The sequence below is a fragment of the Nothobranchius furzeri genome, chromosome 11 (assembly GCF_043380555.1).
Source record: "Nothobranchius furzeri strain GRZ-AD chromosome 11, NfurGRZ-RIMD1, whole genome shotgun sequence".
Taxonomy (NCBI): domain Eukaryota; kingdom Metazoa; phylum Chordata; class Actinopteri; order Cyprinodontiformes; family Nothobranchiidae; genus Nothobranchius; species Nothobranchius furzeri.
The window spans coordinates 26,981,480-27,006,836 of record NC_091751.1 but is presented as its reverse complement, the minus strand read 5'-3'; the positions used below and the strand labels follow the sequence as shown (position 1 = coordinate 27,006,836).

The 25,357-nt window shown below is 47.7% G+C and overlaps 2 protein-coding genes across 12 annotated transcripts in view; one reads left to right on the top strand and one right to left on the bottom strand.

Annotated features, from left to right (window-relative positions):
- Positions 1-95: 95 nt before the first annotated feature.
- On the bottom strand, positions 96-8,772 carry sgce (sarcoglycan, epsilon). 5 transcript variants are annotated; one of them, XM_015955835.3, is made up of 13 exons: positions 8,489-8,772; positions 6,882-6,965; positions 4,733-4,855; positions 4,456-4,613; positions 4,170-4,242; positions 3,657-3,855; positions 3,338-3,500; positions 1,944-2,158; positions 1,533-1,559; positions 1,035-1,223; positions 828-871; positions 425-462; positions 96-348 (listed from the first exon to the last, which is right to left on the bottom strand). In XM_015955835.3, the coding sequence occupies exons 1-13, from the start codon at positions 8,694-8,696 to the stop codon at positions 298-300; spliced, it is 1,572 nt and encodes a 523-aa protein (XP_015811321.2). In that variant the 5' UTR covers positions 8,697-8,772; the 3' UTR covers positions 96-297. The 5 variants fall into 5 exon arrangements, 4 of the variants coding, with proteins under 4 accessions (XP_015811321.2, XP_015811323.2, XP_015811322.2 ...); XR_001572723.3 differs by having other exon boundaries at positions 293-348; positions 425-570; XM_015955837.3 differs by lacking the exon at positions 425-462.
- The window catches only part of ppp1r9a (protein phosphatase 1, regulatory subunit 9A), a 72,476-nt gene continuing 53,641 nt past the window's right edge, over positions 6,523-25,357 (top strand). For 5 of the 7 annotated variants that reach the window (XM_054744980.2, XM_054744979.2, XM_054744985.2 and 2 more), the window contains exons 1-2: positions 14,232-14,371; positions 15,463-16,933. In XM_054744980.2, the coding sequence (XP_054600955.1) occupies positions 15,560-16,933 (1,374 nt within the window). In that variant the 5' untranslated portion in view covers positions 14,232-14,371; positions 15,463-15,559. Of the gene's footprint in view, positions 6,660-8,928; positions 9,049-14,231; positions 14,372-15,462; positions 16,934-25,357 lie in introns of those variants that run through there. The other 2 variants (XM_054744971.2, XM_054744973.2) reach the window with 2 other exon arrangements.

The window sequence follows — 25,357 nt, the reverse complement described above, 5'->3', positions numbered from 1 at the left end:
ATAAATGCCTTTATTCTCTTGGACATCGTTAAAATAGTTTTAAAAAATGCTTTTGGCTTCTTGTCTTCATTTGTTAAAATGACAAAAGCAGTCTGTTGTTTTTAAAGACTTTAATGTTATATGGCACATGACATAAAATGTGATTCTCTTTAGGTCCATTGTGCAAAACGAGTACAGACAAGCACAAGATGGCAGATAAAGGTGGTGTCTTGCTTCAGGAGTGGGCGGGCGACACGGCCGACGTGCGGGTTGGCCCAGACAGATGGTTGGAGAGTGTCTCTGATACCATGCTGCTGGTCATAAGTTCAGGGCTTCAGCCACTTTCCTCTCCTCAGGAATACCATTTACCTGTTACACGTGAGGAGGAAGACTCATTTTTGCAGTTTGAGACCAAGTGACGTAAGTAGAACATGGCAGCACCTACCTCCAGCCTCCGAAACGTCGACATGACATAATTATCTCCTTTGTTAGCAGTGAACAGAGAGCAGTCGGTTAGTGCAGCATGCAGCTGGGTGCTTTGCTCACAGGAGGGTGCTCACACACACACATGACCCAGACCTCCTTAGGTGGCTGGGATGAGATGCAAAAGAAAAGAGCTGAGGCTGGATGAGCTTCAGTGGCTTTTCTGTCCCACGCAGTCTTTAATAAAGACTCGTGAGTTAATAAGTTATCGTTTAAGGCAGTAAGTGCGAGAAGGCTGGTGAACGTAGGTGTACTCGCAGACGGCAGATTTAAAAAAAAACTTTAAGCACGAGAATATCAGACATGCAGCAGCGTGTGTGTGTGTGTGAGAGATGGGTCACGTCCAGGCATGTAATCAAACTAACCTGAAGGCCTCTGCTGTGGGATTGTAATCTGGTTTTGCAGATTCCTGAAACCATGAACACACAAGATGGAATACTTTCAGATGACAGCAGTACAGGAAGTTTCTGGGTCAGCTTTTCACCAGGCTGCAACCGTTGGAGCCGGTAAATATTTCCTGCAGGGGTCACAGGTCACAACAGTCATCACATGCAACTTCGGCTCCGACTCACGCCTGTGTCTGCATCAGAGGCATGCTGGTGGTCTCGTAGTTGTCGGGGTGGATGGGCGGCACCACCTCCCCGCTGACTGGGTTGAAGACGGGCAGGGTGGAGAGGGGCCAGGAGATCTCACGGTTCTTGGACATGCTCCTAAGCTCTTTGCTGGACTTCTGGATGGAGCTGTGATGAACCAGCTGGATTCTGCAGGACGGAAGAGTGAGGCGTGTTTTAGTAAAGCCACCATGAGGAGATCCGAGCGTGCAGCAGGTAAATATAACACGTGCCCTAGTCTGGCGCTGCCGTTCATCTTTAGGCTGCAGGAGGTTAGCCTCCCGGTTATTTAGCTCCCTCCAGCTGGTCGTTAATGCTATCAGCAGCCCAATGAATGAATGAACACACATGAGCGTATGAATGGATATGAAGCAACAATCAGTGACAAACCAAAGTGTTGGGGGGGGGGACAGAAACAGAGCTCAAACCAAAAGAACACAGGATAGGTAAAACACTTACGCTGGTGTTTGCATGTTTCTTTTTCCCCTAGAAGCAAAACAAAATGAGTGAATTAAAAACTAATATTAATAGTTAAAGCAACACACACACACAAGGACTGTTGCATAAGGATGGAGATGGAGCGGAACGCTGGGGGGTGCTCCTCTCCCAGCCTTTAAACCATGTACAACGCTGATGGGTGGATGATCTTCGGAGTCGTGGTACGAAACTTCGACATAAAAAAAAGGGACATGTACGGATGAGGGGGGTGACAGAAATGGAACACTACCAGATGGTGATGTCGAGCTGCACCTTACTGATACACTGGGTCTCTTATGCTTCCTCCTAATCCTAATTTACTCTCTCTCTCTCTGGTTAATCTGGGTGTCGGGTGCAGAAGTATCTTAGAAAAGCAAGATCAGAAACACTTACACCCCTTCCCGTCTGCAGCACATGGTGTAGCCGAGGATGAGGAAGAGGACCAGCGCCACGGCCGAGGGAACGGCCAGCGTCACCAGGAAGTCGTAAAAGTAGTCCCTGCTGGTCAGAGACTCTGGGGGGGGGTTGTACTCTCCAAAATCAGGCAGGATCCCAGCACCCGGGTCGGGACGGCTAATGTACACAGGGACTACTTTGTTGATGTCCACCTGAGAGAGAAGACAGGTGTGAGTGGACGTGGGTGAGAGGAAAACCCACAAAGGTCCCAGAAAGAACTCCTGACTTAAAATGTGGTTGAACACAATTATTTAAAAGCCCAGGCTGTCCCTCACCAGGGTGTCACCCGCTAGAGTGTCCCTCACCAGGGTGTCACCCGCTAGAGTGTCCCTCACCAGGGTGTCACCCGCTAGAGTGTCCCTCACCAGGGTGTCCCTCACCAGGGTGTCACCCGCTAGAGTGTCCCTCACCGGGGTGTCCCTCACCAGGGTGTCACCCGCTAGAGTGTCCCTCACCAGGGTGTCCCTCACCAGGGTGTCCGTCACTAGGGTGTCCCTCACCAGGGTGTCACCCGCTAGTGTCCCTCACCAGGGTGTCACCCGCTAGTGTCCCTCACCAGGGTGTCACCCGCTAGTGTCCCTCACCAGGGTGTCACCCGCTAGAGTGTCCCTCACCGGGGTGTCCCTCACCAGGGTGTCCGTCACTAGGGTGTCCCTCACCAGGGTGTCACCCGCTAGTGTCCCTCACCAGGGTGTCACTCGCTAGAGTGTCCCTCACCAGGGTGTCACCCGCTAGTGTCCCTCACCAGGGTGTCACCTGCTAGAGTGTCCCTCACCAGGGTGTCCCTCACCAGGGTGTCACCCGCTAGTGTCCCTCACCAGGGTGTCACCCGCTAGTGTCCCTCACCAGGGTGTCACCTGCTAGAGTGTCCCTCACCAGGGTGTCACCCGCTAGTGTCCCTCACCAGAGTGTCACCCGCTAGTGTCCCTCACCAGGGTGTCACCTGCTAGAGTGTCCCTCACCAGGGTGTCACCCGCTAGAGTGTCCCTCACCAGGGTGTCCCTAACCAGGGTGTCCCTCACCAGGGTGTCCCTAACCAGGATGTCCCTCACCAGGATGTCCCTTTCTAGGGTGTCCCTCAACAGGGTGTCCCTCACTAGGGTGTCCCTTACCAGGGTGTCCCTCAACAGGGTGTCCCCCCTAGGGTGTCCCCACCAGCTCCCTGAGACCCCACTGCTTCAGCTGGGTAAATGATTTCTTCAGGGACTGTTGTGGGTCTCTCTGTCTATCGGATCAGAACCAGCTCCACATCCACAAGTAGACGATAAAACAAAATGCCCCAGATTTACAACATTCCTGGCATTCCAGTGACTGTCCGACAGCTTCCTCACCAGGGTAATCTTACACCAGTCCACGTGAAACTGAGCTCTGAATTTCTTGTCACAGCTGATGACGGGCTCCATCTCCTGACTGCAGCGCAGCTGGTTGTGAGGGTTCTCCACCTCCCGTAGGCAGGATGAGAAGGGAACGTCGGCACCGATCATCACATACACACTATGGAGGAGAGAAGAGGATGAAGGAGGAATGGGTCAGGGCCGGGTTTTGCATCTTCAGGCTCCACTGAGCTTTCATCTGCTGCAGCTGTAGCAGGTCATGTGGGCCATTGTCCAAATGGACAGGAAGGAATGTGAGGCGTGTCCACATCCTCACCCTTCTTTCAGATTGTTGATGGGCAGGGGGACGCGGCCACCACGGTCCAGCGCCGAGGTGATGTTCACGGTGTTCAGCTTTTCAGGCTGCCAAACGTTCTTCACGGCCCCGAAGAAGTCTCCCAGCACCTCGCTGGCCAGCATCTCCTCCACATTCATGTTCTTGATGTAGAACTCCGCTTGATAGGGCAGAGGGAACTCTGAAAAACAGAGAGGGAGGGAGATGAGCTGCGAGAGGCGTGCCAGATGGTAGATGACATCACAGAGTGATGTCACGCTAGTGCTGTGAGCGGCTGCTGCTGAGGCCCCTCCCCCATTCACATTATGATGCATGAACCATGACCGCTCATCAGGCCAGAGGCACAGACGTGGCGTGTAATTGCAGGAATATAAAGACACACTGGGCTCTCTCCCTGTGTGTGTGTGTGCGTGTGTGTGTACAGCTGGCATTATTTTGCCCCGTAGCCCATGCTCACCCTGGACTTACCCACCTTCTGATGCTGGTGGCTCTTACCTTCTGTAGCCTTGATGTTTATGACCAAGTTGTGGCGCGCCGTCTCAAACGTGCGTCTGTTATAAGCGGTTATCTGCAACACAGGAGTGAAGGTTTAACCCCAGATCACATGGACCCGGATCAGTCACATGAGCTTTGGGGAAAGGGATTCCAGTAGCTGAGCGAGCAGACGGTACCACCTCCTCCACGTGAAACAGCAAATGAAGCATGGAGCTACTAGAGTCAGCTGAGCTGAAGAGAATCCTCTTCAGCACAAACAGGTCTGGAAAACGAGCCGGCGGCTTACCTCTATGACCATGGCCTTCCCAACATGCTCCGCCGTGGGGGAGCCGTACAGCACCCCGTCACTGTGGGGGGTCCTCTGGATGTAGCGCAGCCAGCCCGGCCGGTCGGGGTAGCCCTTCAGGTTGGTGTTGAAGGTGATGGGGTCGTCGCTGGTGTCGCCTGCAGAGGTTTCAGCAGCAGTTCTCAGTTACAGGTGGATGACGCTCCAGCAGCAAAAGCAGCCCACGCGTCTCCAGGGTGATGAGAATGTGGTTGTAGAACGGGTGACGGTGTTGTACCTGACTTGGGGTAAGGAGGAAACTCTTCTTTGAAGTGCTCCCTCACCAGGACATGGACAAAGAGGACTCCCGCAGAGGCGTAGACGTTACGGTCGGAGTGTGACCTCGACAAGATGATGACCGCTAAAACACACGTGAGAGAGCCAGCTTAGTTCCCCATAGTTCCCAGTGTGTCTGTAGGAAAAGGATGTGACCGAAGAAGCCCTTCACACTGCGCTGACCCCCCCGACACACACACTTAGTCTTTATTAGTACAGGAATCTCTACCGAGTCCTTCCACAGGACCAGAAAAGGCCAGGGGCCCGTTTCTCCTCCATAATCTCTTGACTTGTGACCTTTCAGCTTTTTCTGCAACAGTTTTTAACCATTTCACCCTCTCACCCTCCAAAGGTGGCTGGGAACTCGTTTTTAATGACCGTGGAGAGGAAGAAGGGTGGGAGGAAGTGGCGGTGGAGGGGACAGGGAGCTAGTTTGATCTGCTGTTGCCTGCAGACACAGGCAGCAGGGGTGTGTGTGGGTTCAGTCCCACACACACCCCTGCTGCATTGTTTCACCTCCTCTTTTAATCCTCTCGATAGCGTCTGACCAGCCGTTTCATTAGCATCCCGCACAAAGGACGTCCCTGCTGAGGTCCCGAAAGAGAATCCAGTCAGATTTACATCTCAATAAGTGCAGAGGAAAAGAAAAGTCTGATTTGTTATCCATTATTAAAACTACAGGAGAGAGTTAAATATAATCAGCTGACGCCACCAATTCTGATCAACATCAACTAATAAAATCTGTGAATTGAAAACAAAAATCTCGGCGTCCAGCAGCAGAGGTGCTGATGCAGCCATTGGTCTGACATCCCCAAGGGCCCCGTCACACTGAGATACAATCAACAGCAGTTAGCAGCCACTCCGTGTGGCGTCGCTTTGACAACCGGAGGTTAGATCCACCACGTCTCCTTCGAGTCACCTGGGCGTGACTAATCCCCACAATCTGGCTGCAACTTGCTGCGCCCACGTTGGGATCTAGGTTAGCCTCGGGCGCTCATTTAGCTCTGAGCGAGGACCCTGAATACGCACATGTGGGGTTTGGTTCTCTGACCTCGAAGGAGCACTTTCACACTCTCCAAGGTTAAACCCTAGCTGCTCAGTTCCATTCAGAGGCCAGACGGGTGTGGGGCAGGCCTCTGAGACGGGTAAAGAATGATCGGTTCTACCTCCACCTATGTGACCAGGCCTCCGCTGAGCCGCTGTAGGTGAAGATCAGTCACTTAGACACACACATGATCTGCTACTAGCAGCAGATCTCCTTAAGCTTGGCTGGATGGCTCTGTGGGGCGTTCGCTAGATGATGAAGCTCAGAGCTCTCGCCGTACAATACATCACCGATTACAGGTTAATGCTAAACGGACTAACCCGCGCTGCCTTCACCTCTGAGTCTCACACACACACACACACACACACACACACACACACACACACACACACACACACACACACACACACACACACACACACACACACCGTGCTGGATTACACTTCTAACATACACCAAATCTCAAACAAGGGAGAGTAGGACTGGTGCAAATGGATAACTGGACCTAATTTATTCCTCAGCTGACCTTGGACCAGCTGAAATGATGCTTCTGAGAAAAACAGAGGCAAAAAAGGCGCGCGCACACACACACACACACACGCACACGCTCGTCTTCCGGGTCAGGAGGAATGCATGTGCTTCTGCTGACACTTGGAGGGGAACGACGGACAAGGATCTCTACTGTTTGAGGCTCTGTTTTTCTGCCCGGGGTAACGTTGAGCGTGTTTCTCTGAACTCAGACATGGAAGTGAAAGTAGCTGTTGGTGCAAAATGCAGAAGACAGCGGGTAAGGACGACGCTGGACCCGAAACCACTGGCTCAGTCCTCCAGAACTCTGTGAACGGTAAATCTAAAATAATCAATAGAAGGTTTTGTTCTATTAGATATTCCTCACACAGTTAGGATGATCTAACAAGAGCAGGATTTAAGGTGAAGGAACTGTTGTTATGGGGACAGAACGGGGTGCAGTCAACAAACAGCACCTCTAGTATTAATGGAACCAGGTGAGTGGGTCTCTGTTAGGACAGGAAGGGGAAGCGGACAGGTCGCCATGAAACCCACTCACCGTCTCCATGCTGGGCTCTTCCTCTCTGCAGCAAGGCCACGGATGGCTCCATTTGCACTTTTCCATAGGCATGCACAGTGTAAACTAGTGGACCAATGAATAGAAGCATGCATGAAACAAAGGAGCCTTTCTAATAACTGACCCAAAGCCGTGTTTAAAGTAGACAAGGAAAATGCTAATCTGGATTTTTCACATACTTCAGCTTGTTTAGAGAAGAAATAATCATTTTAGCCAGATTGCTAATAGTCTGTGGCTCAATACACCAAGAAGCATTTCCTATGTGGACACCTGTTAATTGTCTCTTAAAAAAGTTTTTATCACTTTTCTTTAAGAAGATGTTGCAAAAGGCTGCATCCTGGTGCACCAATAGTCTTACTTTGAATCATGTTGTAGAAAATGTGTTTAATAGAGTTGCACCAAAGCATCAGCTAGCAATCAGCGTCTGCTAATTAATATGCAGCATAATCACAATAATCCAAGATGTGCCACTTAGAAATTCAAGAATCAATGTTTTTTTCCTTTTTGTTTGTGACACTCAGCGAGAAAACTCACCATTGTTAAGCAAAGATACACTAAGCTAAGCTAAGTCACGCTAAGCCAAGCTAATCGTGCGTTCCAGTTGTTCTCGGAACTCGGAATTTCCGAGCAGAAAATGATTCATTTTGGGTTCCAGCTTCCAACTCGAAAATAATGGATGCCACCGCATCTAAAAAAAATTGCGACATACACGCCCTTCGACAGATGTCACATACAATCAAAAAAACATTACAAATCAAATGTAAAATTTTTACAGGAAAAGTATACACCAAAAACAATGGTTAATTTTGACGGCAACGTTAGATTTTTCAACAACGTAACTACTGACAATAACAATAAACAACTTACTGGTGCTGTTACATAGCAATAAGAAAGAAAACAGAACATATGAATGAGAAAAAATAAAGAGGATAACTACTTCCTGGTAGCTCCGGGCGCAGCCATCTTTAAATTTGGGATCTTGGGGTCCTCTGAAACCTAGAGCTAGCAGCTCGCAGCTCGGATTTCCGAGTTCATTGCATTATTTCCGGCAAACTTATCTCACAAAAACAAGTTCTGAGGAAAACTGGAACGCACCATTTTACCAGGGCCGCACTAAATCACTTGTGATGGCCCCAAACGGCCCGCGGCCCATGCATTGGACAATCATCAGATTTCAGGTAAAAAACAAAAAAAAATTAAATTAAAAACGGGGCGTTACCTGTGTAGTTGAGTCTAATCTAGTTTTACATAAATTGTGACTGTCTCTTCGTGAGAGTTTAAAATGTGCCATGAAGGATAAACTGGGCAAAAAGAACAGTTTTGCTGCGCAATTTAAATTCACACTTAACATCTATTTATAATACTGCGAACATCCTTAAATACCAAGAATGAAACCCCGATTTAACCTTTATCTACTGTAATAAAACATCATTTATGCGTGGCTCCGAGACCATAACGGTCCAGCTGACAGCTGGTAGCCATTTTTCTCTGTCTCAGCAGTTAGCCTAGCACTTAGCCTCGCAGCTAGCTAGCAACGTCACTGACAGGCGCGTGAGGATGAGTGATTCTCGAGTTAAATCGATACCTACCCGTTGCGAGCCATACCGCGACGGCTGCAGCGGACATGGTGCGAATCATCCACGTAAATCTTGCATGAGAAGCGGTGTGTGTGTGTGTGTGTGTGAGTGTGTGTTTTCCTCTAGTCGTCACTGACAGCCATAATAACCAGCATCCTACAGCATTCCTTCCTCCGCCTCCTCTTCCCTCACTGGGATCGGCTCCTGATTGGCTGAACATCTGGATGGAAACATCTAGTCGTCTTGTTAAAAAGAGGAACAAGATGCGTTAAGAATAGGAAAAAGAAGCACCCCGCCCTCCATAATGTCTGGTGATGAAGCAGGGAGAGATTTTTTATCCTGACTCAGTTTGTTTGTTTGTTTGTTTGTTAGCTTTAACATCTCTGGTTTCTGCACGTAAAGTGTGACCTCCGGTGCACAGCTGTCAGAGGGCAGAGGCTTTTTTGAAAAGTCTGCTCCAGTCAGTCCAATCCTCCTCCTTAGAAGACAGGTGGACATGTTCAGGACCCACATCGTGCTCTCTAAAGAACGTTGGGACCATTAATTTACTCCATATGACCCTTTTTACCCAGGTACTGGTAACGTTGCTGTTAGTTAAACCATTCCCTTGTTTTTATGATTTTATAACAGATTTGTTTTCATCCCCTGCAGCGATAATGGAGATGCCATCTTGTGTGCTCTGCAGTGCATGACTTTTTTTTCCACCTCTATCCCCTTAAGATTATTTTTAGGTTGCTTAGCAACATCTTACATAGCCTGTGTTTGGTTTGGAAGGGTATGCATGTAAGGATGGTTTGGAGGCAGGATGACACATGAAGCTCTACATTCATTTGGCCCAGCATCAATCGAGAATGTTTGCTTTTCATTTACAGTCTAGACATTTTCGTCTAGTCTCATAAATGCTGATTTTTTTTCCTGTTTACAGATAAAAAAAGATCATAATCCCCAACCCTTAATAGTGAAGTTTGACAAGCAAGAGAGACCGTTTGTTTTAGATCAGCTGATTTTAGTAAACATCTTAAAATGTTTTAGACCAAACGATTATGTGAAAATTTGAAGTGCATTTGAAAATGATAAAGATTTTATTGTCAATGGACTTTTAAAAACTTCAGTTCAGAGAAACTAGTTTACTTCATTTGGGACTGATAAGCTAACAGCTAGACTGAATATGTGTCCAGGGTGTTTCCCACAACTCACCTGGTTACTGCTGAACATATACAGGTGCTGGCCAGTAAATTAGAATATCATCAAAAGGTTGAAAATATTTCAGTAATTCCATTCAAAACGTGAAACTTGTACATTATATTCATGCAATGCACACAGACCAATGTATTTCCGATGTTTATTACGTTTAATTTTGATATTTATAGGTGACAACCAATGAAAACATCAAATCTGGTATCTCAGAAAATTAGAATATTCTAAAGGCCAATGAAAAAATGTTTGTTTCTCTAATGTTGGCCAACTGAAAAGAATGAACATGAAAAGAATGTGCATGTATAGCACTCAATACTTAGTCGGGGCTCCTTTTGCCTCAATAACTGCAGTAATGCGGCGTGGCATGGACTCGATCAGTCTGTGGCACTGCTCAGGTGTTATGAGAGCCCAGGTTGCTCTGATAGTCGTCTTCAGCTCCTCTGCATTGTTGGGTCTAGCGTATTGCATCCTCCGCTTCACAATACCCCATAGATTTTCTATGGGGTTAAGGTCAGGCGAGTTTGCTGGCCAATCAAGGACAGGGATACCATGGTCCTTGAACCAGGTGCTGGTGGTTTTGGCACTGTGTGCAGGTGCCAAGTCCTGTTGAAAGGTGAAGTCTGCATCCCCATAAAGTTGGTCAGCAGCAGGAAGCATGAAGTGCTCTAAAACTTCCTGGTAGACGGCTGCATTGACCCTGGACCTCAGGAAACAGAGTGGGCCAACACCGGCAGATGACATGGCACCCCACACCATCACTGACGGTGGAAACTTTACACTGGACCTCATGCAACGTGGATTCTGTGCTTCTCCGCTCTTCCTCCAGACTCTGGGTCCTTGATTTCCAAAGGAAATGCAGAACTTGCTTTCATCAGAAAACATAACTTTGGACCACTCAGCATCAGTCCAGTCCTTTTTGTCCTTGGCCCAGGCGAGACGCTTCTTGCGCTGTTTCTTGTTCAAGAGTGGCTTGACACACGGAATGCGACACCTGAATCCCATGTCTTTCATGAGTCTCCTCGTGGTGGTTCTTGAAGCGCTGACTCCAGCTGCAGTCCACTCTTTGTGGATCTCCCCCACATTTTTGAATGGGTTTGTCGTCACAATTCTCTGCAGGGTGCGGTTATCCCTAGAGCTTGTACACTTTTTTCTACCACATTTTTTCCGTCCCTTCGCCTGTCTGTTAATGTGCTTGGACACAGAGCTCTGCGAACAGCCAGCTTCTTTAGCAATCACCTTTTGTGTCTTGCCCTCCTTGTGCAAGGTGTCAATGATTGTCTTTTGGACAGCTGTTAAGTCAGAAGTCTTCCCCATGATTGTGGTGCCTTCAAAACAAGACTGAGGGACCTTTTAAAGGCCTTTGCAGGTGTTTTGAGTAAATCAGCTGATTAGAGTGGCAGCAGGTGTCTTCTATATTCAGCCTTTTCAGAATATTCTAATTTTTTGAGATACCAAATTTGGAGTTTTCATTAGTTGTCACTTATGAATATCAAATTTAAATGTAATGAACATTGGAAATACATTGGTCTGTGTGCATTGCATGAATATAATGTACAAGTTTCACGTTTTGAATGGAATTACTGAAATATTTTCAACCTTTTGATGATATTCTAATTTACTGGCCAGCACCTGTACAAGCTCCCCATGACCATACTAAGGAAAAAGTGATTAACAAATGAATGAATGAATGAAATAAAAAACAAACAAATGAATGAATGAGTGACGATGCCGTTGGTGACTAGAGCAGTTGAAGGTCAGCAGCGCCACATTTAGATTTCAGCTGCACTCTGACTAACCATTAGCTTATCAGTCCTGACTGACATACATAGTACAACTTTTACCCAGAAACACATTTAACATATAGAAAAATCCAACCTTTTAAAATGTATATATAACCCAAAAACAGCAAGATGTCAGTTATTAGAGGTTTTTGCTTAAGATTATTGCATTCAAGGGTTTAACAAAGTTTCTTTCTTGTTTTAATCTTTAGTTCATCACATGAATTCAGTCATTTGTTCTGGACATCTGTAAACGTTTATGTGTGGGCCAACCAAGACGAACCCTCTCATCCTCTAGCCTGGCCTGCCAGACTCCTCCTCTGTTTACTTCTGCACAGAGAAAGGGTCTGGGAACTCTCCTATTCAAATAGCCCCACCCCCTGAGAATTCTAACTGAGCCAATCAGCACTGAGTAGCGTACGTCACACACCACAACGCTGATTTTGTCCAAAACATGGCGATTGAAGCGGCGTTCACTGCGGCTCTTTCCTCTGTTCTAAATGACTTGGACACGTGTTTAAAACAACAAGTAGAAGCGCTAAAAGCCTTTCTTCTAAAGAAAGATTTTTGTGCTGTCGCCAAAGTTTTTACTACAGCTAAAGAACTACAGCGTCGCGCGGTACAGCCGGCATTTCCGTCTTTTCTCTGATTGGTTATTTTTTCAGCTGCCTAGTCCCGCCCCTCATGTGCCTCTCTGCCTGTGAGTTACCAGACTCTTTCTCTGTGCAGAATTTAACAGAGGACGAGTCTGGCAGGTCAGGCTACTCATCCTCCTCATCTCCTTAAGAACAGCGCAAACACAACAACCACCTGTTGATTATTCAGAGGTGCAACAGTGTTTATTGCTGCTTACCAGAGGGGTAGACTCGAGTCACATGACTTGGACTCGAGTCTGACTCCAGTCATTATTTTAATAACTTCTGACTTGACTTGATGAAATCTATAAAGACTTACAACTTGCCTCGGACTTGAACGCCAATGACTTGCGACTTGAATCGACTTGCATCTGTTGACTTGATGATGACTTGAACATGTTTGATATTTTAGCACAAAAGTGGCACGACATGGACAAAAATCATGAATCATTCTTGGTTCTGGGTTTGATTTACTGCTAACTGCAGCAGCACTTTATTTAGAACCAGTTTCAGTTTCTGCTTGTTTGAGATGATAAATGAAGCTTTAAGAAGCTTTAATTCTGGAATTTATTTATTATCATCATCATTAAATTGAAGTTATGTTTGACAGTTTGACACACGACTTGATTATGACTTGAAAATTCTAAGTTAGGGACTTAGAATTGACTTGGACTTCGACATCATTGACTTTGGACTCGACTTGGACTTAGTTGTCTTTGACTTGGATTTGACTCGAGACTTGACTGGAAAGACTTGTGACTTACTTGCTATTTACAAAGCAGTGACTTGGTCACACCTTTGTTAGTTACCAAGGAGCATTAATGTCTTTTGAATAAGGAGGCTGTGTTGAGATTAAAGTCCAAGTGACACAAACAAGGTCAGTATTTTATTTCCCGGCAAAGTCATGATGAAACAAATACTGAGGCCTTATGGAGGTGCTAACTGGTTAAATCAGCATCCAGCGCGGGGCTCAGAATGTCCTTTAATTTTCACAGTAAGAGTCTCATGCACGTCTGTCTCAGAACATTAAAATGGTTTTATTAATCACAACTCAGACAACAGTAATAATCTGTTTTTAAGCTTCAGATGTTGAAGACTCTCATCATGGAAAAACTGCAGCATAAGCCAATAAAAAGCATGTATTGCGTTTTCACCGTTTAAGTTGAGTTCCCCAAATAAATGAACTTTTGCATGATGTTCTAATTCTTCTAATTTAGTTTAAATTCAGAAAGATTAAATCCAAAATATATCCTATAAACACGTATATTATATTATTTATTTGTTATAAATGTATAAAATGCTACTATGACATTTTGAGTGAAAATCAGATTTATTGCAGGAATAGACAATAAAATTAAAGCTGACCTTAGAAACGTCTCCAAGTGGTTCTAATGGTTAATGTGAGTTTGGTTAACCAGTGAACATTTATGTTCCTGTCTGGGTTCTCCTGCATATTGATTAATAATTAATGATTACACTGAACCAGAGATGTTATAGCCTGCTTTTATTTTGGTAATATCTTTCCTCTATAAGGCATTTTGAATTTTCATGATAAACTAACCTAAATTGTTTATATTTGAAATAGTCTGTGTTACGTTACTATTTAAAATAGACGTTTAAACTTTTATTAATTGTGATGTATTTTAATAGGGTGTTTTAGGACAAACAGGAAGTGGGGTAGTCAAACACCTGCAGTGATGTAAAGTTCTGACGCAACACCTGTCTCCCCCATGACCGCCCTCTGGCCCTCGCTCCAGCTCTTTGGAGGCCCTTGGGGTGGTCCTCGACCCCCCAATCACCCCCTACAGCCCTGTGTGAAACAGGATTTCCGGTCGCTAGCTGTGTTGGTATTTATGCCAGACTGCAGCTCTCGAGCCCCCTCCGCGCAGCAGATTATTGGACCGAACCATTGCCGCATTTCGGGGTTTAGCACCTGTCACATGATGCTCTCATTTGCGCAAACCAGCGCTAACCGCCGCAGCGAGTGAGTCTACTTTACGTCTGGGCGGACGTATATCGGCCGCCAGAAAGCAGCTGTCTCAGGGATGAGGGGCCGGACCGCTCCGACACCCCCTTTGTACGGCTGGCAGCATCACCCGCTGCCTGCAATGGCGTTGGAGCGGCTCTGCTGAGCGGGTCCGTCCGGGACTATTTACAAGCAGCATACAGCTCAGGGATGTTGTTTTGGATGTTTGTTTTTTTACCGACATCATCCTTAGATTTCACCCAGCTCACCCTCTGGTGCGGTTTTATTCCCACTGACGCGCGAAGCCTCAGATATGCACGTAAGTCTTTTGTTTTTTAAAGCAGATCGCGGAGGTCTAACATTTAGGTTGTTATTTATCCGAAAGCATCAGCAGATGTTTATTTATCTGCAGAAAGGAAGGATGTAAACAAATGAGAGAGCGAGAGAGAGGAGGGGAACCCGAGGTGTCGGTGCGGCTGGTGTGCGCTTGTTTGTCTCATTGATCTGACTCAGCTCTCTCCTCTTACTTTTATTTTCTCGTTTCCAACAAAACTGAAGTCCTGAAGGTAAAACTAAAGGAATGGTCTGCTGCACAGAGGGTTTCCTCAGGAGGAGAATAATGGATCCGTAGGCAGCTCAGGTTAAAGATCAGCTAAGTTAATTGATCCTCCAAGTCCCAGATGATGCTGTTGTTATTGTTGTTTTCCTTTATCATGTGTCGCGTGTGTGTGTGTGTGTGTGTGTGTGTGTGTGTGTGTGTGTGTGTGGTATTTCCACTGCAGATTAAATATTAATAGGAGTAAATGTGGAATATTTGATTACCAGCCCCAGCCTGATCAGCTGTATTGTATTGGATACATAAAGATACGCGTTTATTCCGCCCCATTAATCGTTATGTGTGGCAGAGTCTGCATACAGGCTGCATTTAGTAGAAGACACCACAACATCTGCTTTATTTTTTTAAAACAATAGAAGGCAAGCATAACATCACACCAAAGACACACATACTTTCAATTATTTTGAACACAAAAGTTCACATCTATTATATATTTATATCATAATCTGTATTGGTTTATGAATATTAGACATAAATAAATGGCCTCTATTCAATAATTTTTACTGTCCTTTTGTTTTTAAAAGGGTCGCTTTTCCTCCTGTGCTATAGGGACCATATCGATTGGTGGTTTTTGTAAAGCTATGACTTCCAAATTGAGCATATTCACATTTGTCCCAAAGCTGCACACCACTTTAATCCAAGTCTGGCTAGCCATGGCTTTGGAAGCAAACATTCCCTTGGAAGATTTAGTGTTAACACAAATTCCCCTATTTAAAATGCTGCCTTCACAAATTGGAGGAAAGTTGAATAAACAGCAACCGGAGTAAAACTCACGCTTGTTTTCATCTGTGCAGGTGCGACTGGGTCTGAGAGACGAGTAGACTTCTGAGTCCCACGTTCTAACCAGGTCACAGCGATGCCGACATTCTGCCTAGACCCAAAGACATCATCATGCTGAAGACGGAGGCTTCGGGGGAGAGAACTAGCTTCCGGAGTGCCTCCCCCCATCGTAATGCCTACCGGGCTGAGTTTCAGGCCATCAAGAGGGCCTTTGACCAGCCTCGGACTGATGGAGACTCAAAGCCCAAAGACCTGGAGCGGGGTAAACAACCAAGGGGACGCCAGTACGGGGCCCATGTCAGCCGCATTAAGGACATGTTCATGCAGATGGGCTCGGACAACGCAGCAGCCAAGGCTAAGAGTAGCGACGAGCCCTCACCACAGAAGCTGGTGAAGCCAACCAACTTCATCAACAAGGCTGATGGCTCAGTCATTAAGCTCCAACACTCTTCATCAGCCGAGAGGGTCGGAGGTGCCAGGGCCAAGTTCTCAGAGACCAGGAAGCTGTTTGAACAGCAGTCACGTGACCAGTCCCAGTCTCCCGTCTTTCCTTATGGACGTGATAAACGGGGCTCTCACGAACACTTGGATGACTGGAGAGGGGCGAGGTCCAACAGAGGCAGCACCGACTCTCTGGACTCCCTGTGCTCCAGAACGGACGCGTCCTCGCCAACTGTCAGTCAGCTCAGTGCGGTTTTTGAAAATGCTGACCACCACAATCAGAGCGTTCCCTACCGAGGAGTCAGCAGACGAGCCCTCTACTCTCCAGATGGGTCTTACCGCCAGGGAGGAGATGTCAGTGAGGACGAGTCAAGACAATCGCCAATTCGTGGAAACTACCAAAACAAGATAGGGGGCAAGTTCCCGGTATCTTCGTCCTCTGAGGACGTCTTGAGTCCTAGTCCCAGAACAGAAACTTCAGAACCTCCAAAAGATGCTCCAGAAGACGTGAAAGCCCAAGACGACGAGGCTCCGAGACAGACTTTGTCTGGGGTCACCACTAATGAAAGCCAGGTTAATGGTTCCTGTGAGGAAGAGGAGAAACCTTCAGACCATCTGAATCATACAGAGGATCAAGGAGTCACCAGAACCTCCAAACGGGTGCATAGTGCTGTCATACCCAGCAAAGCTATTGAAGATGCCAATCATGAGATGTCCTCAACAGCCCCTCAAGCCGGGGACAGAAAAGATGACACAGACACCCCAAAGCAGGAAAAGCTCTCTGCATCAACCGAGGACCAGAGAGAAGAACCCGAGGAGGAGTACACTGGAAATGAGCGGGTGATTTTTAACGCCGACGGGGACGCCTGTTACCAGGGCTGGGGCGAAAGCTGCACCGATCCTGAGGATGACCTCTACGGTGATGACGAGGACATCGTTTACGATCCGGGCTCGGATCTGACGGAGATCCCTGGCCTGCCAGTGGAAAGCAGGGAGGACATCCCGCCAAAGAGGAAGATTCGCTTTAGCACTGCTCCCATCATCGTAAGCAAGGCACACACACACACACACACGCGCGCGCGCACACACACACACACACACGCACGCACGCACGCACACACACACACACACACACATCTCATTAATTCAACATGTAAGAGTTTGGTTGTGGTGAACATTTTCCGTCTCTTGACATGTTTTCTGCTGGTTGCGATGAAACATCACTCTGTGGGATTTTGATGCGTTCATGAACACATCTGTGCATGTGTTAGTCATGCTGGTTCAACGCCCACTCCCTTTTCACACAAGATAGTGTGTTTGTGTTCTCCCAAGCACTGTTGCGTTTTATTTTTTCAATTCCCAACGCCATTTGATGCCGAACCTTCAGCACTTTGTAGTAGAATAGAGTGAAAGGAGCTGTATTTTTAGTGTGTGATGCAACCAGGTACCGTAGAAGTGTCCACAGGAGAGAGAAAAGTGGTGACTGGACCAGAACGGGACGTGTTGCTTCTGCGTGTTGGTGCTGATGCGGACACAATGGAACTATTTGTTGTTTTGGAGAGATGGATTTGAAAGATTATGGGAAATATTTTCCATTATTTATCCTCAAGTATTCAGCTTAAGATTTTAGCAGCAAACAACATGCTTTACAATGTTCTTTCCTCTTAAGCTTCGTGTTCCACACATGAGTGGGACTTTCAGTCTGCTGATAGGAGGTGTTTGTGCATGTAGCTGTGATGAGATCATGTTTATGACCACAGATGCTCCAAAAACCGGCTGGTGATCGGCCGATATTCAGCCACTACGAAACACAACATCCTCAGATCTTATTCTAGTGGAGGCTGCCGATATATCTGTCAGCCGATATTTACCTTTTTTTTTAATATGTCGGCATCGGCCTCCTTAGTAAAGCCAATTTAAAGTCAAGCACATACCTGGGCAGCCCGGTGCTGCTGCAGAATTTATTTTATGTATATTTACCTTCATCTGCATAATATATGCTCTAAAACCTAGTTTCAGCTAACATTTATATTTATTTACCAGGTTTGAATATTTCATATCCACCAGTTTATTGATTTTTTGATCAACTTTAGTTAGATGTCTGATTTTTACTCTGAGCATTAAGATGGTTAAATTCAATTGATTCAGGTTCATAAATTGTGCATCAATGTTATTAATGACATTTTAGCATGAAAATAAGTGTCTAGATATCAGCCATGAAAATCGGTCCGAAAGACCGGCATCGGTATTGTCACGTTTAGGAGAGTAGGACCCAAATTGCAAAACCCAGGATGACACGAGGCAGGAATTGAAATAAAGAAAATCCTTTTATTGTAGGATGTGTCCAAAATAAAGAATAAATCCAAGAACAGGGAGGGAGCCAAAATCCAAGAATCCAGGGAGTCAAAAAAAAAAACACCAGAGGAACGAGCAGACTGACAGGACTAATAACGCTGACAAGCAACAATGGACCGACCAGAACACAGAGACAGACAGGGCTTAAATACACTGGGAGGAACAATCAGGGAAACAGGAAGCAGGTGTGTGGGGTGAGCTGCTGGAGGGAAGGCAGTTGACACTAATCAACTCAATGGGGAAAACAGAAACAGAGGATGGCAAATACCTTAACACAAAACTAAACAACAATTTCCTAAAGACAGAGGGAAGGACTCACACAAACTAGCTGGAGGAGGACATGGTACATACACACACACTGAGCTGGGGACAACGAGGCTGGAGCTGACCTGGGAGGAAACAGTAAAAGATAACATCAGACACTAGACTGACACACAAACTGACACACAGAAGCTGACACAGAAAAAGGACACAAGAGGGCGCCAAAGGGCTACAACATAAGACACATAACAGGGATGCAGACAAGGACGCATGAGGGCGCTAAGAGAGCACAAGGGGAGCTGGGGGAACAAAGGGACACAAGAGGGAATCTAGAGAGGGATGGAGGACACCAGGAGGCACATAAAGGAAGGGGGCTGACGCAGACCATGACAGGTATCAGCAATAGCAAAACCAATATTGGTTGACCTCTAATCCTAAACCCATCATTGCTACTTCATGCTAGCAGATGGGGAAGTTTTTACTTTTACATTTTAATGACAGAGTAATAATTATAAAGGTAATTAGTTTATGAATAATGTAGTTCATTGTTTATAACTCTATGAGAAAGAATGGCAATATTTAGTACCAGTAAATAAGAGTACAGGAAGTGGAAATCAGCTCTCAGAACCAGAACCTGTGCATCTCTGCCCATAGTGGGAATTAGTCTTTACTGAGAATGTAGGTTAATGTATGAAATCTCTAACCGGATCTAACAGAACCACCCAACCAGGCTGTGAACCTTCTCTGGCACCGTGTCGTAGTGAACCAGAACAATTAGCCCAGTTGTTCTGAAGAGAAAACCTGATGTTAGCTAACTAATTACCTACAGAAAGTATGTCATGTAGCTCTAATTGCCCTGAGAAACCAACACACACACACACACACACACACACACACACACACACACACACACACACACACACACACACACACACACACACACAGCGTGTTTGTGAGACATTTATTCTTTCTGCCTCCACAGTTGTAAACAAGTTACATGAATGGAGAAAAATATGTCAAAGATAGGTCTGAGGTGAGAGTGCTCACACTGTCACAACTCTTCACAGACAATATAATAAAGATTGTTTATAACAGGGATGTCTCACTTTGATTTTCAAAACCCATAACATTTCAACTTCTTTAATTTGTACAATTTATTGAAGTATTAATCCAACGCTTTACCATCGTCAACATAATAATTAATTTTGGTTAAAAGGCATCACAGAGTGTTTGTCAGGATGAAGGGCGTCAGTTTGTTTTCAGAATTGCTGGGGACAATAACCATACCCTTGAGTGGGGTTTAAAAATTGCTGGGGACAATAAAGTAGGCTAGCACAGGGGTCGGCGGCTCTGTAGCCGCATGCGGCTCTTCCATCCATCTGATGCGGCTCTCTGGGCTTGTAAAATAATGAATGGATATTTAAATGAAAAGCTTTATATTTTACTGCATTAATTTTACATCTGTATGCCAATTCTAAATGTAAAGATTGTCTGCGTAAACCTGAACAGTTCCAACCCGGTCTTACTGTGAGACCGGGTTGACGCGTCACGCTTGTGCGTAATCATATGCGCTTCCTGAGCTGGAGGATGTCAGATTCTGGGCTTCTCCTCAGACAGGTTCCTGGATGCGTCGCCACATTGGAGACAGGAACAAGCGCTATTCAGCCAAAGTTTCATAATCAGGTGTGGCAGTGTGAGAGTCCTGTCACAGTGTCCCGATAGATAATGCGCCCTGGCTACTTGGCCAAGGGGATGTCCCTTTGGCTGACTGGTTAGAGCGTATGACTCTCACCCGTGAGTCTGGGGATCGGATCCCGCCCGGGCCTTCGTTTCTCCACCTTGCCACATATTGACGGATAAACTCAAGGATGCTGGTTGTTTTGAAAGAATTACCCCGACGCACACTGATGCGCATGGATGAGCTGACATTTTAATCGTTGCGCACATCGCAGAGGTAACTTGATTCCCATCAGAACATCAGAGCTTTATACTGGACACTGTGTTCAGTGCGGCTCGGCGCGCCCACGGTGGACAGTAGGCTGAAAATCTGAGGGGTTCGCAGCGCAGTACAGAACCGCGGTGCGTGCGATAAGATTTCCTCCCACTGAAGCGTTCTGGAAACTCGGTCTCTCTGAGGGATGTGTCACTTGGAAAAATGTTCTTTTTATGAAATGATGAAACTTTGGCTGAACAGCGCTTGTTCCCGTCTCTAATATGGAGACGCATTACGCATCCAGTCTGAGGCAGAAAAGCCTCTTCAGCTCAGAAAGCACCTGTAGAGACATTTGATTACGCACAAAGTTTATGTGGAGCAGAAGCGGTCGGGCCACGGCAGGTGAAACGTTCCTAGTCTACATGAAGTGTAACATTAATATGTTACTGGACACGCTGGTGTGGTTGGTTAGACCAGTGTTTGAAGTGGAAAACACACACACACACACACCAATTAAAATAATGCTGATAGCGTGGACTAGAAGCCAGGTGATGGTTTACGTATTTAAATGATGATCAGGCTGTAAAATGTAATCTCCATCCACATCCAGACAGAATTATCCTCTATTCTTTCTCTATTTGCTCTGCTCTTGTCTGGGCTGACGTCGCTGATGGTGCGCGGCACGCCTAACTAGCGGCTGATGCACATTTTACCTATTTGGAGAGGTGGGCTGGAAGCTTTGCTTTTACTGGAAGATGGTCCACTTAACGCACGGGTGTAGACATTAATGACAAATGAATGAAAATTAAACTGGGAGTTTTTACTTCATATTTTAGAAATAAAAATGACGGGGGGAAAATTTATGACGTCTTTTTAAACGAAATTTTCTAGCGCGACCTGCCTGCTTCACTTAAGTCACTGCTTATTAAGGTCCATCCAAAATTACCGTGGCCCACCCAAAAATGAAAACCTGGCACCGCGCCTGTTATAAACCTCTGCAAATTATTGTTCTTCACTTTATCAAACTCAGACTTTGTACAGCTAATGTCAAGATGTAAAATTATGAATTCAGTCGAGCTCTTCCGTCCCTCCATCTCCTGCTCTCCTTGAACCCGACATCGGCTGTCAGAAGTGGAGGTGAAGAAGGAGATGAGGCAAACAGTGTGAGTGCGACATAAAGAAACCAGACTGGTGTGGAGGTGAGCAAAACAGAAGGAAAAGTGTGGGTGTTGAATCCCCCACGGATGCGACGCCCATGCGAGCGACCGGTACTGGCTGCTGTCACCTGTTGTGGGCAGCTCTCTGCTGTCTGAGGGTAGGCCCCGCCCACAACGCTGTGGCTCCCAGTGTTTTCTTTACTGTGGGAAACGGGTAATAATGGCTCTTTGATGGGAACAGGTTGCCGACCCCTGGTATAAGATCTGAGCTGGTAAAACAAAAATCCTCATCAGCAGGATTTTTTTAAAGTGGGGGGGACACAGCTGCCAATCACAAATTTTGCCGGGGACATGTCCCCGGCGTCCCCGGTTAAAATGACGCCTATGGTCAGGATTGGGTCAGGGAGAATGTGATTCTAGGCTGGCAAGCCAGAGTAAGTAAATATACTATTTCGTCTGGCAAAGCTCCAGTGACGGCTCTTGGTTGTGGAATGGGTTCTCCTGTTGTCTTCCAAACGATCTCCACATGATGACGTACTCACCGCAACGGATGTGTCACAAACTCCTCCTTCTGACCACCCCCTACGGACCTAACTGGCGGAGCACTACATTACCCAGCATACCCATCACCGGCGTGGTTCAACGACGTCATCACGCCGACTCTATTTCACGGAAGCGCCGCCGCTGAGTTATCGCTCAGTCATCGTCCATGCCAGACATTGATCCGAGTTCTCAGGCTCACCAGGCCTCAAACCAGGAAAGAGACCTTTCCTCGCTTCCTACCACCAGTAAGCCAGCTTCCTTGTTTATTCGGAACTGCCGCTCAGCCTCGGCTCTTAATGAGCGCTGCGTCGCCGTTCCCAGATTAAAGCCGCGTGCTCTGTATAACCCAACGCCAGCCACTCCGCGTCTGGGTCACACAGCCACGCTACAAGCAACCTCCGCTAAACATTAGCTCAGCCCATCTCACCTGACAGGATGACTGAGTCCCAGGTTGACCCAGCGGAGTTCGCTCATCTGCGTGCAGAAGTTGCTCAACTGCACACCCTCGTAGATTGACAGACGGCAGACATAACCCAGTTTCGTGCCGTAGTAGATCGCCAGGCATCTAAGCTCGAGTCTCTCACCGAGTTAGTCGTCCAGCTCTCCACTGCCCTCCAACGACAGGCTTCGGCCTCCAGTGACAGCATGGAGCCTCGTCTCAGTCTCTCAGACAAGTGGGATGGGACCAGGGGATCCCCAGAAGGCATGTTGACCAATCTGGCCATGACATTTGAGTGTCAGCCGGCACGCTACCCCACGTCCTGCTCTCGTGTCACCCTGCTGACCTCCCTGCTGACAGGTCGGGCCGGTGAATGGGCGGTGGCCCTTTATAACCAGAAGTCTCCTGTCTGCAGCAGCTATGAGACTTTCATGAAGGAGATGAAGAAGGCGTTTGTTCATCCCAGCAGCGAGGTCGCGGATGAGACCCGACTGCTCCAGCTCCGCCAGGGCTCCCAGACGGTGGCTCATTACACCTCCCGCTTCCGGACCACGGCTGCTCGACTGACATGGGATGACGCCGCCCTGAAGGCTGTTTACCTGGAGGGGTTGTCCCCCCGTATCCGTGAGGGCATGATCGGGCACGAGGCCCCAACCTCCCTGGACATGGCGGTGGACCTGGCTCTCCAACTTGACCGCTGCATCCTTAACCGACCGAGCGCCATGTCGGCTCCCAGCCACACCAGACTGTCTCCCCGTCGACAGGGCAGTCCACCGACGGAGGAACCCATGCAGCTGGGACACCTTCCCCCGGGGGAACGGGCACAACGTTACCAGGAAGGAAGATGCGCCTACTGTGGGGATTTGGGTCACCACCGTGCCACGTGCCCGATACGACCGGGAAACGGTCCCTCTGGGTCGGAGTAGGGGCTGTCCTGCCCGGAGTCCCCACACTTCCAGTCCCACATCGCACCACCCTCCCGGCCTCCCTCCAACTGGACCAAGGTCAGGTCCCGCTGGAAGCTCTTCTTGACACCGGTGCCGCTGAATGTTTCATCGACCAGGGACTGGTCACCCAGCTCAAGATACCCCTTACAGCTCTAAACCGACCCATTCCTGTCACCTCAGTGGACGGCCGTCCGCTCATGCTGTATCCTCTCACCCACCAAACCCTGGACCTCCGCATGACCATCGATCAGCACAGGGAGACCCTTCACTTCCTGATCATTCAGGCCCCGGCTACTCCCATCATCCTGTGTCACTCCTGGTTCTGCCGCCATGAGCCTCACATATCCTGGTCCACCAGTAAGGTCATGGCCTGGGGCGCGGCTTGCCTTACCCACTGTAATTCCCCTGAACCCCAGACCAGATCAACACCTCCCAGGGATGTAGACTTGACGCTTGTTCCTCCACAATATCATGACCTCGCTCAAGTCTTTGCCAAATAATCTACCACCAGATTACCCCCTCATCGGCCTTATGACCTGGAGATCATGCTCCAGCCTGGAACCACCCCGCCCCGGGGTCGTCTATTCTCACTCTCCTCGGCGGAGACCCGGGCGATGGACTCCTACATTAACGAGGCCCTCCAGAAGAGATTCATCCGCCACTCCACATCCCCGGGTGCCACAGGTTTTTTTTTTTTTTTGTTGAGAAGAAGGAAGGGGATCTCCGACCCTGTATTGACTACTGGGGGTTGAACAAGATAACCATCCGGGATCGTCACCCTCTTCCTCTCATGGGTACTGCTCTGGACGCCATCTCCCAAGCTACTCTATTCACCAAACTGGACCTGTGCAGTGCCTATAACCTGATCCGCATCAAAGAAGGAGAGGAGTGGAAGACCGCCTTCATCACACCGACCGGCCACTACGAATACCTAGTGATGCCTTTTGGCCTCTGCAATAGCCCCACGGTTTTCCAACGATTCATCACTGATGTACTGAGAGACATGCTAGGCCGCTGGGTCTTCGTATATCTGGACGACATACTCATTTACTCTCGCACTGCCGAAGAACACACCCAGCACGTTCGGGCCATCTTGTCCCGCCTCCTGGACCACAACCTATATTGCAAACTGGAGAAGTGTGCCTTTCACCAGGAGTCCACCTCCTTCCTGGGTTTTGCCATCTCCTCTCGGGGTCTGAGTATGGATCCTCAGAAGGTTCAGGCTGTAGCACAGTGGGCGCTACCCACGATGCTGAAACAGGTGCAGAGCATTCTGGGCTTCTCTAACTTCTACCGCAGGTTCATACGTAACTTCAGTTCCCCCGCAGCACCTCTAACCTCCCTCACCAAAACGACCAACCAGCCTCGCCCTTTCCGTCTCACTCCGGAGGCCACCCGAGCCTTCCACAATCTGGTCCGTCGCTTTGTGAGTGAACCCATCCTCCTCCACCCGGATCTGACCTGGCCTTTCACTGTGGAGGTGGACGCCTCCAAGGTGGGAGCAGGAGCCGTTCTATCGCAACGAGGCCCGGACTCCAAACTCCACCCCTGTGCGTACTTTTCCCAAAAGTTCTCCCCTACACAGCAGAACTATGGGGTTAGCGACCGAGAGCTGCTGGCAATAAAATGGGCTCTGGAGGAGTGGTGGCAATGGCTCTTAGGAACCACCGACCCTTTCCTCATCTGGACTGACCATCAAAACCTGATACATCTTCAGACTGCCTGCCAACTCAACCCTCGCCAGGCTCAGTGGGCCCTCTTTTTCGAGCCCTACAACTTCCACATTGCCTACCGACCCGGCTACAAGTACCTTAAGGCGGACGCCCTCTCTCG

Bases quoted from the DNA above. Each gene is read 5' to 3' on its own strand.
- sgce (XM_015955835.3), bottom strand. From the start codon at position 8,696: ATGTTCAGCCAATCAGGAGCCGATCCCAGTGAGGGAAGAGGAGGCGGA. The intron at 1,560-1,943 runs GTAAGTGTTTCT...TTTTGCTTCTAG, and splicing joins TGCTGCAGACGGGAAGGGGT to GGGAAAAAGAAACATGCAAA. The intron at 872-1,034 runs GTGAGTCGGAGC...TCATGGTTTCAG, and splicing joins CCTCTGATGCAGACACAGGC to GAATCTGCAAAACCAGATTA.